The sequence below is a fragment of the Megalobrama amblycephala genome, linkage group LG9 (genome assembly GCF_018812025.1).
Source record: "Megalobrama amblycephala isolate DHTTF-2021 linkage group LG9, ASM1881202v1, whole genome shotgun sequence".
In the NCBI taxonomy this organism is placed as follows: domain Eukaryota; kingdom Metazoa; phylum Chordata; class Actinopteri; order Cypriniformes; family Xenocyprididae; genus Megalobrama; species Megalobrama amblycephala.
Genome location: NC_063052.1, coordinates 15,093,118 through 15,105,553, shown reverse-complemented (window position 1 = coordinate 15,105,553; position 12,436 = coordinate 15,093,118). Strand labels below are relative to the sequence as shown.

Below are 12,436 nucleotides of genomic sequence, written 5' to 3'. Positions count from 1 at the left end.
CCTAAATATATTTATCTGGTTTATAGTTTAACTGCATTCAAATGAAGTTTTAAATTATGAGTTTGTTATAAGCATGCAGCTTTTCAGCTTATTTAGCAACATGGAAATAAGTGATTTTCTTTGAATGTGCGAGACTTCCGGTTCATTAGACGTAAATAACTAGACGAATAACAGTGCAATAAACACTAAAACTATTATGATTATAAGATAAAATACCATGATAACAAATATAAAGCAGCATAACACACTGTTTTTGTACAGGTAAAATAACCCGAAGCCTCGCACATTCAAGTTTAACATAAGGTGGATAAAGCAAGTCGATAAAGTCAAGATGTTTTGCTGTTTTTCGACCAAACTGAAAGAAGAATAAATGTGATACCAGAGACTTTGACTGTTGCATGATCGCTGGTGTTGCAGGAGAAACAGCGAAAGGTTCTCTGGCCAAAAACACCTTGTTAAAGAAAGTGGCCAGAGGAAAATGTCATTCAAACTGACTCTCTTTATAACAGTGCTGTGCATCTCCGAAGCTTCATGGTGTTATAATAATGCGCTTCAACCATCCCATACAAGCTGCTGGGAGTGTAATAGTGCCGGAACTGTTTACTTGGCACACTTTAGGCCCCTTAACAGTGCTCCATTTAGATGCTGTAGTAGTGTATGAGCACTGCTGACCATCTGTATCCCTATATAGCCACAGTCCAGCCGTTTGAAATGAATAGCCCACGTCACTGGGACAATGCACCATGTCACACAGCATTCATCATCTCCACCTTGTTCTATTGTGGGAATAGCTTGTGACTTCAGCTTGTTCCAATGGCAACACGGTACCCTGATCTCAATACTCAACATTCGGTTATCCTCGAACCATTCAGAAACGTCCTAAAACTTCTTCCTGAGTCTCTCCATCAGTGTCGACTCCGGTTTGAACGATGTAAGGCTGAACACCGTCGTCATTTTGGCTGCATGAGATTCTCCAGCTTTGTTGTTGTTGAGCTGTTAAAGCTCCGCCCTCTTCTGGAAAGGGGGCGGGAGCAGCAGCTCATTTGCATTTAAAGGGACACACACAAAAACGGCGTGTTTTTGCTAGTGAAACGATCCGTCATTTCCTAAAAAAATACAACTGTATATGCTTTATAAACACAAATGTTCGCCTTCTAAGTGCTTCCGCCAAAACCGAATTTCCGTATTCTTCAAAACGCTTACGATGAATGTCCTGCGCCTTCCCTATTCTACTTACGGAAAAAACGAAACTGGCATCGTGTTTGTTCCGTAAGTTGAATAGGGAAGGTGTAGGACATACAGCATAAGCTTTTTGAAGAATACGGAAAGCGGAAGCATGTGCAAGGCGTTAATTTGTGTTTATAAAGTATATACAGATGTATTTTTTTCGAAAATGAGCGATGGTTTCTCTAGATTAAGACTCTTATTCCTCGTCTGGTATCGTTTAAAGCTCTTTGAAGCTGCACTGAAACTGTAATTTTGACCTTCAACCGTTTGGGGTCCAGTAAAGTCCACTATATGGAGAAAAATCCTGGAATGTTTTCATCAAAAACCTTCATTTCTTTTCGACTGAAGAAAGAAAGAAAGACATGAACATCTTGGATGACATGGAGGTGAGTAAATTATCAGGAAATGTTCATTCTGAAGTGAACTAATCCTTTAAAAAGCCGAGCTCGAGGAACAGGCCTGGCAGAAGAAGAGCTGAACTCGTGTCTAGCACCATTAAGACACAATAAAGACTCGGTACAAGTGAACCGGTCCCAGCTGGTTCAGGCCAGAGCACTGCATTGATCGCTTCTTCTCTTCCTAGCAGGGTCAAGCTGGATCATGATCGCTGCAGGAACACTGACAGCACTTGTTGTGAAGCACTGAAACACGGTCCTGAGGCGAGCTCGGAGGACAGAGAGGTAAAGTCTCGCTTGACGGTGAGTCTCAGATGTTCGCTGTGATGAAGGGCTCTCGTGATCCCACTGGCTTCCAGCGTTTCAGAAGCTCTCAGGACATTTGCTTGCTTCTTGTCGAGCACTAAAAGCCATCGTGGACTACTTCATGTCGATGTGACCTCCACACTTACTTACACTCTTCGAGAAAAAGGTTCAGTGTGAAACTCTGGGGTTCTTCACTCAATTTCAAAGAAGATGTTTTTGCCAAAAAAGGAGAAATGTCTTTAATTATTCCATAATACTTTCATGTTTAATGGGTTATTTCAATTTTTTCTACTGAGTCAACTCACTTATTATGTTTACTTCTACTCAAATATGTTTACAAGCTGTTATGCTCATAAAATTTCATTAGAATTAAAACGTAAACATAAAACGGAACCCCCTAAAAAGTTCTATATATGAAGCACCTACTTTTGCTTCTAAGAGTGTAAACTTTAGTATGTACTTGTTTAGTATTCTGACAATTAAAGGGACAGTTCACAAAAATATTTTTTATTCTAATATTTATTATTATTATATTATTTAATCTAGGGTTATTATAGTTGAAATAAAGCGTGAAATAAAATAAATGATAACTGAAATAATATAAAATATTTAAGAAAAAAAAAAACAGTTAAAATAAAGCTATAGTTGCCAAGGCAACATTTCTAATTTTCATTTAGTTTAACTTCATGTACTAAAATAAAACAACTAAAACTGAAATAAAAATGTATATAAATTTTAAAAAACAAAAACTTATTAAAAAAAAATAACAAAAATGGACAACAAAATTACTAAAATTTCAATTTTGATGTACTAAAATAAAAAAAACTAAAATAAAAAAATGAATACAAAATGTATAGACACTGTATTTTAAAAAACAAAAACTGAAATAAAAAATTAATACAAAAAATATATAGACATTTTAAAAAACAAAAACTTATAAAAAATGACAAAAATGGACAACAAAATTACTAAAACGTTAACTAAAATTAAAATTAAAATAGAAAATAGAAATCTCAACTTTTGTCTTTCAAAGAAAATACAATAAAATACAAAATAAAATAAAATAATACAAATTTAATTATTAAAAAAATAAACATTAAAATAAAAATAACATTTCTAATTTTCATTTAGTTTAACGATGTACTAAAATAAAAAAAAACTAAAACTGAAAAAATGAATACAAAATTTATAGACACTGTATTTTAAAAAACAAAAACTTATACAAATGACAAAAATGGACAACAATATTACTAAAATATTAACTAAAATTAAAATTAAAATGGAAAATATGAATCTCAACCTTTGTCTTTTAAAAAAAATACAATAAAATACAAAATAAATTAATAATATAATAATAATTAAATTAAATTATTAAAAAATAAAATAATAAAAATAAAATAAATTAATAAAATAATAAACAATAAAATAAAAATAACATTTCTAATTTTCATTTACTTTAACGATGTACTAAATAAAAATAAGTCAGAAATAAAAATTAATACAAAATATATATAGACATTTAAAAAAAAAAAAAAACATAAAATGACAAAAACAGCCGACAAAATTACTAAAATTTCAATTTTTATTTAGTTTAACTTGATGTACTAAAAAAACCTAAACTAAAAAAATGAATACAAAATGATAGACACTGTATTTTAAAAAAAAAAACTGAAATAAAAAATTAATACAAAAATATATAGACATTTTAAAAACAAAAACTAAAAAAAAAATGACAAAAATGGACAAAAAATTACTAAAACGTTAACTAAAATTAAAATTAAAATAGAAATAGAAATCTCAACCTTTGTCTTTAAAAAAATACAATAAAATACAAATAAATTAATAATATAATAATAATTAAATTAAATTATTAAAAAATAAATTAATAAAAATAAAATAAATTAATAAAATAAAATAAAAATAACATTTCTAATTTTCATTTAGTTTAACAATGTACTAAAATAAAAAAATTAAGTCAGAAATAAAAATTAATACAAAATATATATAGACATTTAAAAAAAAAAAAAAAACACTTAAAAATGACAAAAACAGATGACAAAATTACTAAAATTTTAACTAAAATGAAAATGAAAATGGAAAATATATTAAAAAAAAACTATAATAGTATCTCAATGATACTAAAATAACACAATTTTTATCCAGGGCATCAAAAACCCACATTAGATTCCTTTGATTTTCATTTTATGGCCAAAAAAAATAAATAAAAAATTGTGTTTCACAGACGAAAGGAGAGTCATAGAGGTCTGAAGCACATGAGGGTGAGTGAACGATCCCTTTAATAGATCATGGAATCAAGTATTTCATACTATTTGAATGTTGGTGTCTATAAACACAAACTTCAGCAGAAGACAATCAGAAGAGAAAAACTGCACTTCCTCTTTCATATAAGCTCAAACATGCGTCTGATTCTCGCACCTCATCGACTCTCGGCGAGATCAAAGCAGCCGCTCTCGATAATGTGCGCAGAGGGAAGAGTTTTTGATCAAACGCTGACTTATTAAAATTCAGATTCGTTCAAATGTGCTGTGTTTTACACTCTGACTGACAGCTGATGATGTGCTGGAGACAGGGAACCATTTTGCAAAGAAAAGTGAGTGTTTTTTCAACAGCACCCAAAACTGTGAGGAGCACAAATGAGTCTCTGAGGTGTGAACAGATTAACAACGAGATCTGACACAAGAGCTATCGAGAGCTGTGGCTAAAACACCAGTTCACAGTGCAGAAAGTTAACAAACACATTTTAGTAGAATAAACCCAAATGCAGGTCTTCGTTATAAAAGCTGTAATCCACTAATCCACCTCGTCTCTCTCGACTCGTTTCTGTGATTATTCTAATCCAGGTGACATCACAACATCACGAACGCAACCATTGAGATCTGCTTATTTATTTCAAGACTCAATAAGAATAAAATTATAAAAATAAAATAAAATAAAATAAGATAAAATAATGAAAAAATAAAATAAAAAATAAATTGATAGAATAATAAAAAAAATTAAAAAATAACATGAATTTATAAAAAATAATAATGAAAAGAAAGAAATAAAAATAATTAAAAAAGAAAATGAAAATAACATAAAATAATGAATAAAATAAAAATACAATAATAAAACAAAATAATGAAAAATAAAATACAATTATTTAAAAAAAAATTAATAAAAAATAAAGTAACAAAATAATGAAGAGATTAAATAAAGTAATAAAAATAAATTGATAGAATTAAAATAAAATAATAAAAAAAATTTAAAAATTAAATAAAAATATTAAAAATAAATTAATAAAAATAAAGTAAAATATAAATAATGAATAAAATAAAAATACAATAATAAAACAAAAATGAAAAATAAAATAAATTATTCAAAAATAAATTAATAAAAACATAGCAACTAAAATAATGACGAGATTAAATAAATTGATAAAATTAAAATAAAATTAAAATTCACAAAATTAAAATAAAAATATTAAAAATAAATTAATAAAAATAAAGTAAAATAACAAAGATTAAATAAAAAATAAAATAAATAAATGATAAGATGAAATAATTAAACAAAATAAAAAAAATTAATTGATAAAATGATAAAAAATAAAATAAAATATAAAATAAAATAATAGAATAAAAACATGAAACTATAAAAAAATTAATGAAAGAAAGAAAAATAAAATAAATAATTAAAATAATAAAAATAAAATAAAAATTGAATAAAATAAAATTATAAAATAAAAAATAAAATAATTAAAATGAAATAAGATAAAATAATAAAAAAATAAAATTATAAAAAATAACAAAGAAAAAATAAAATGAATAATTACAAAAATAAAACAAATAATATTCAAAATAATAAATTAATAAAGACAAAGTAACAAAATAATGAAAAGGTGAAATAAAACAATAAAAATAAAGTAATAAAATAAAATAAAATAAATAAATAATAAAAATAAAATAATATAAAATAATGAAAACATAAAATAACATGAAATTATAAAAAATAAAAATATAAAAAGAAAGAAAGAAAGAAAGTAGGTGTATTTCCCTGAACAGAGTCTTGTCAGTGAATTAGCACTTCCTCTCCCATGTCGACTCTCTCGTAGAGTAAATGATGTTGGACAGTGTGTTTTGGCATTAATGCTGCTGCTGAACATCCAAAAACTGAAGCAGCTTCATCAGCTGTTTATTCTGATCAAAGCTGAAGCCAGATGGCTCTCTGTGTGTTACATGAGAAGACTGCTGATGGCAAGAATGCAGTAAATGATGAGTGACAGAAATCTGCACAACTGCCCTTCAACAAAACTCCTGCAGACGTGTCGACGATTCGAGCAGAAAAGATGGAAACGGCTAAAAATACAACTAGAGGATAACTTGACCGGGATTCCAGAGACCCAGAAGTTATACATGAAAATAGTCATTTATAAAGTAATTTATACCTTTTTAATAAATTTACACTACCATTCAAAAGTTTTTTTTATGTTTTTGAAAAAAGTCTCACTAAGGCTGCATTTATTAGAATAAAAATACAGTAAAAACAGTAAAAATGTAAAATAATTTTACAATGTAAATCAGCTGTTTTCTACATGAATATATAGTAAAGTGTAATTTATTCCTGTGATCAAAGCTGAATTTTCAGCATCATTACTCCAGTCTTCAGTGTCACATGATCCTTCAGAAATCATTCTGATATGATGATTTGATGCTTTTATGATTATAAGAAACATTTATGATTATTATCAATGTTATCAATTTCAGTGGAAACCATGTCTTTACAGTCACTTTTGATCAATTTAATGCATCTTTGCTGAATAAAATCTAATTTTCCTTGGAAGAAAAAAACATCTGACTGACTGTTAGTCCCACTGAAATAAAATAAAATAAATTATTTTAAAAATAAAATAATAAAAATAAAACAGAAAACAATTAAGAATTAAATAGAATAGTAAAAATAATTTAATAAAATAATTTAAAAACTTAAATAAAAATTCAACAAAATAGTAAAATAAAAATAAAATATTAAAAATAATAATAATAAATAAATTGATAAAATAAAATAAAATAATAAAATAAAATAAAATAATAAAAAAATATTAAAAAAGAATAAAATAAATAGATGGAAAAATAAAATGAAAATTAAACAAAATAATAATAATATATATATATATATATATATATATATATATATATATATATATATATATATATATATATATTAAAAAAAAATAATAATAATAATGAAAAAATTAAATAGCAAAAATTAAATTAATATAATCAAACAATAAAATAAAAATTCAACTAAATAATAAAAATAGTAAAAAATAAATTACAAAATAATGGAAAAAATAAAATTAACCAAAATAATAAAAAAATAAAAAATATTTAAAAAATAAAAATAAAATAAATTATTAAAATAATAAAAAATAAAATAAAATAAAATAATGGAGAAAAAAATAAAATAGCATAAATAAATAAAAAATAAAATAATAAAAAATAAAATCAAAACAAATCAAATAAATAATACGAAAATTATAAATCAAAATAACAAAATAATGGAAAAATAAAAATGAAAATGAAAATTAAACAAAATAAAATATAAAATAATAAATTGATAATTAAAAAATAAAATAATAAAATAACACGAAATGATAAATGACCCCAAACTTTTGAACGATAGTGTAGATTAATATATTTATAAATATAAACGGTGATATTTGCTTGCGCCACAAATGAAGCAGCATGTAAAGCCTCTCTTGTGCCACGCTCTCATATAAGCAGCAGTAAAGAGAGACTGTGTAAAATGTCAAAGTATTGAAGGTTGTCTCCATTGATCACCGCTCGGCTCCACAGCATTTTTCAATCTCTCGACACCAGACGGCTGTCAGCCTGCGGTATTGATTTTGCTGTTTATTGTTAGTTGGTTTACAGTGCTTGTATCAACCCTTCGTGACCGATCCCTGCCCACTTCATCTGCGGCTGAAACACAGACATGAACGTAGGCCGTCTGCTGAATTAACATAAACCGATCTAGTTGCAAATGATTTGCAAATGATCTCCTTTCCTCTCTCAAACGTCTCATTATTTTGGTTCCACTAGAGCACTTCATAAACAAGAAGCTAAACTCAATTAAACACACAATGTTCAGGTTGAAAAGTTCATCAGATCTTCAAAGCAAGGATTGGGGATTTGAGCTAAACAGTGCGCTGTGCGACCGGGACGAGTGGGAGTGGAAGGATTGATGGAGAAACCAAACGGAGAGGAACTAAAGCCCGACCCGCTGCGAGGAGACGCCGGAGGAGGAAGGAGATCTCCATAGATCAGAGGTGAAGGACGAGAGGAGCGATGAAAGAAAGAAAGAGTGATGGATACGGAGGAGTGTATTAGAGAAAGCGCAGCCTGTCGAATGGTAATGCGAGCTGAAGCGTCTTCTTGTTATCAGTCTGTAATGCTTAAACATGACAGAGATGGTAAAAAATTAATGCAATGACATTAATGTCAGGGTCATATTTCTGGGTCAGAAATGTTATGTTTTTTTGCATTAAGAAAATTAATACTATATTTTTGCATGTCAAATTTCCCCAAATACTCCTACTGTAATTGTAAAAAAATATAAAAAATAAAATATGTTTTTACACAATATGTTTCTGGGAGATATATATAAATATATGTATACATACATATAATTAATAAATTAATTAAGTACATTGTAAGTACGATTTTTTTCTTAACTATATTAAAGTAATGAGAATGAGATCATTGCACTTTTACATCCATATAATCTATATTTAAAAAAATGTAAAAAAAAAAAAAAAAAAGAAAAGAAAAAAAATTAAAACTGATTTTACATACGAGAATTTTTAATTATGAAAATTATTATTTTCTTTATTACATTTTGTTTTTTAATACTAAACTTTTAATTATGAAAAATAAAATTATAAAAAAGAAAAATATAACAAAAATATAAATATCTATATTATATATTAAATATATGTACTGTATAGGATGATTTCATTACTGTATTAAAGTATTTATTTAGGCCTAATTTTTATTTATTTATTTATCTGAAATCTATATTTTCATAAATGTAAAAAAAATATAAAAAACATATATATATATATATGTGTATATTGTAATTGTCATGAAACTAGCACTACAATGCAAAAGAACTGTTAATGCCGCTAAAAATATGCTTAATTTTCGTTATGCAAAAATACACAATGGTGCTAAAGACATTATTAAAACAAGAGAAAGCTTCTTTTAAAGACGGGATTGTGTGATTCCCGATCAGGCCTGTCCCTGCGTCCCTCTCTCTTTCATCTCGTCTCGGACTGTCAGGAGCTTTACTGCATCTCTGCGCTTCCCAGGCAGCATAAAGGAGAGATGAGCAATAGAAATCTTCCAGGGAGAGCGTAGCAGTAATTCCATTTTAAAGCCTAAAGTGAGAGAGATGTAATTTTAGCCTCGGCGCTCTTATGGGAAAAAGGGAAAACTCTGGATTTGGCTGAGGAGACAAAAAGGGCTTGTTTTGAAACTGCATCACATTCCCTCACAGGTACATGAAGAATCAGAGCAGTGTCAGTTCATATCCGAGCAGAGATTTATGGAGGTGAATCTGTATAATCTGATATTGTGAAGAGCTTTCAGTAACTGAGAAGGAACTCCAGATTTCTAAATGACTTAAATATGGGCTGATTCTCACACAAAGCTTAAGCTTCAGAGGACTTTCTGAAGACAACGAGAGGGTGAGAATGTCTGGATGTTCATTTCTGAGTGGACTTTATAGGAAATAATCCTCTTTTCCTGTTTCCTTGTTTATCATTGTTTGGGTTCAAACTAGGAATGTCCCGAGCCGATCTCAAGGATCAGTATCAGTATCAGTTGTTTAAGCATTTTTTTAACTGAATAAAAATAAAATAAGATAAAATAATGAAAAAATAAATTGATAAAAAATAAATTGATAAAATAATTAAAAATAAAATAAAATAATATCAAATTGTAAAAAATAAAAATAAAATGAAAGAAAGTAAGATTTTTTTTTTAAATAAATAAAATGGAAAAAAAAAAATACAAAATAAAACAAAATAATAAAAAATAAAATATAAAAAATAAATTAATAAAGTTACAAAATAATGAAAAGATTAAATAAAAATAAATGAATGAATAAAAGAATAAAAAATAAAATAAAATAGTAACAAATAAAATAAAATATAATAAAAAATAAATTGATAAAATAATAAAAATAAAATAAAATAATATGAAATTGTAAAAATAAAAATAAAATGAAAGAAAGTAAGAAAAATATTAAAAAATAAAAATACAAAATAAAACAAAACAAAAATAAAATATAAAAATAAATTAATAAAGTTACAAAATAATGAAAAGATTAAATAAAAATAAATGAATAAAAGAATAAAAAATAAAATAAAATAATAAAATAAAAAATATAATAAAAACTAAATTGATAAAATAATAAAAAATAAAAATAAAATGAAAGAAAGAAAAAATAAAATAAAACAAATAAAAATAAAATAATGAATGAAATAAAATAATAAAAATGTATTTAATAATAAAAATACATAAATAAAAATAAAAATAAAATATATAAAATAAAGTTAAAAAAAAACATGAAATTATAAAAACTAAAAAAAGAAAGAAAGAAAGAAAGAAAGAAAGAAAGAAAGAAAGAAAGAAAGAAAGAAAATAGGTACATTTCCTTGAGTCTTTTCTGTAAATTAGCATTGACTCTCCCATGTCGACTATCTAGCTTAGGCTTCAAAGGACTTTCTGAAGACAATGTAAGGATGAGACTATGAGTAAACTTTATAGGAAATAATCCTCTTTTCCTTGTTTTTCGTTGTTTGGGTTCAAACTAGTGATGTCCAGAGCCCATCTCAAGGATCAGTATCGGGGCCGATTAAGCATTTAACTGAACGGTATTGGCTCTCCTAAGTGCGATCTTTTATTTTCCGTCAGCTGTCCTGCAGTTTGCCAACTGCCACTAAAATGAAAAGAAGGAGCTCAAATGAAATGTGCAGGAACCAATGCGGTTTGCTCTAGCGTGTCACAAAAGCACACACATGCTTCCGTGTTTAGCGTATTTGATGCACACTTTGGTAACGAATCAATCGTAAGTCATTTACTATTTATTATTTTCTGTCATTGCCATAACGTGTCTTACTTCAGACATGACTGGAAGTCTGGCATTCTGACACCATGAGCTTCATGCTTTCTAACCTTATTTCAACTTTTTTTTTTGCAATTATTCTGCTTATTGTATATAAAAAATACAAGAAATTTATATCAATATTCAATGACTCGGATCGGATTTGTATTGTTTTTTTTTAAAGATGAATAGTCATATTCAGCAAGGATGCTTTAAAATGATCAAAAGTAACAGTAAAGACATTTATAATGTTACAAAAAAAATATTTCAAATAAATGCTTTTGAACTTTCTAATTATCAAGGGGGAGAAAAGAAAAAAAATGTACCACAGTTTCCACAGAAATATGAAGCAGCACAATAAAATAATCATAAATGTTTCTTAAGCAGCAAATCATCATATTAGAATGATTTCTGAATGATCATGTGACACTGAAAACTGGAGTAATGATGCTGAAAATTCAACTTTGATCACAGAAATAAATTACAGTTTACTGTATATTCACATAGAAAACAGCTGATTTACATTCTAAAAATATTTCCCAATTTTTCATGTAAGAAAATGCATCCTTATTGAGCATAAGAGACTTATTTCAAAAACATTAAAAAAAATCTTACCAACCCCAAACTGTAAAAATGACTAAAATTAAAACAAAAACATTCAAAATATTAATAAAAACTACAATAGTTTCTCAACGATACTAAAAACAACCTTCCAGACCCCGAGTGGCTTTAATTTGTTGTTTAAATGTTAACACAACCAATGCATAAAATCTAAAATCTAATTATTCATACACTAGAACAAAGTAATAACAGGAAAACAAACAGCAATTGCTCAACCTGAAGTGCAATGAACCGCCGCAAAATGTTTTCTATTTTTTGCATGTCCCTTTTTCCGTGCCCCAAGCATGCTGGGTCTTCCTCCCTGACCCCGTGTGCACCAATTAAAACGCCTCTGGCCGGCAAACCTGTTCTAATGGATGACATATGAACTGACTAATCATGTGGAGAATTGAGTGCCTCCTGCGAGCGCTGTGTGTGTGTACGGGGAGGACTATCTCCTCTGAACCCGCCTCATTACGGTTCTGGGGTGTTTGTTTATCAGAGCACAGCTCCACCACGGGCCCTCGGCCCCGGCCCTGCTCCAGAGATAACGGTAAACGCCCGTACCGCTGCCGCAGCCTCTGCCGTTGTTGATTACGCTCACGGTATCTGCCTTCTGAGAGGCCTATTTGAAATTACAAACATTCTCCTCTCACATTTCTCACTTTCTCATTTGAATGAAAGAGGATAGACGGGGTAATTAACAGGGTATTAAAAAAAAAAACACTGAAAAGGGGGGTGAG

General features: G+C 27.8%; 1 protein-coding gene across 3 annotated transcripts in view; it reads right to left on the bottom strand.

Annotated features, from left to right (window-relative positions):
• The window catches only part of med30 (mediator complex subunit 30), a 37,467-nt gene that overhangs the window by 2,701 nt on the left and 22,330 nt on the right, over window positions 1-12,436 (bottom strand). The window contains exon 5 of one of the 3 annotated variants that reach the window (XM_048201805.1): window positions 9,006-9,363. The exons of the other annotated variants lie outside the window; for them this stretch is intronic. Coding sequence (XP_048057762.1) covers window positions 9,271-9,363 — 93 coding nt within the window. The 3' untranslated portion in view covers window positions 9,006-9,270. Of the gene's footprint in view, window positions 1-9,005; window positions 9,364-12,436 lie in introns of those variants that run through there. 3 annotated transcript variants of the gene reach the window in all.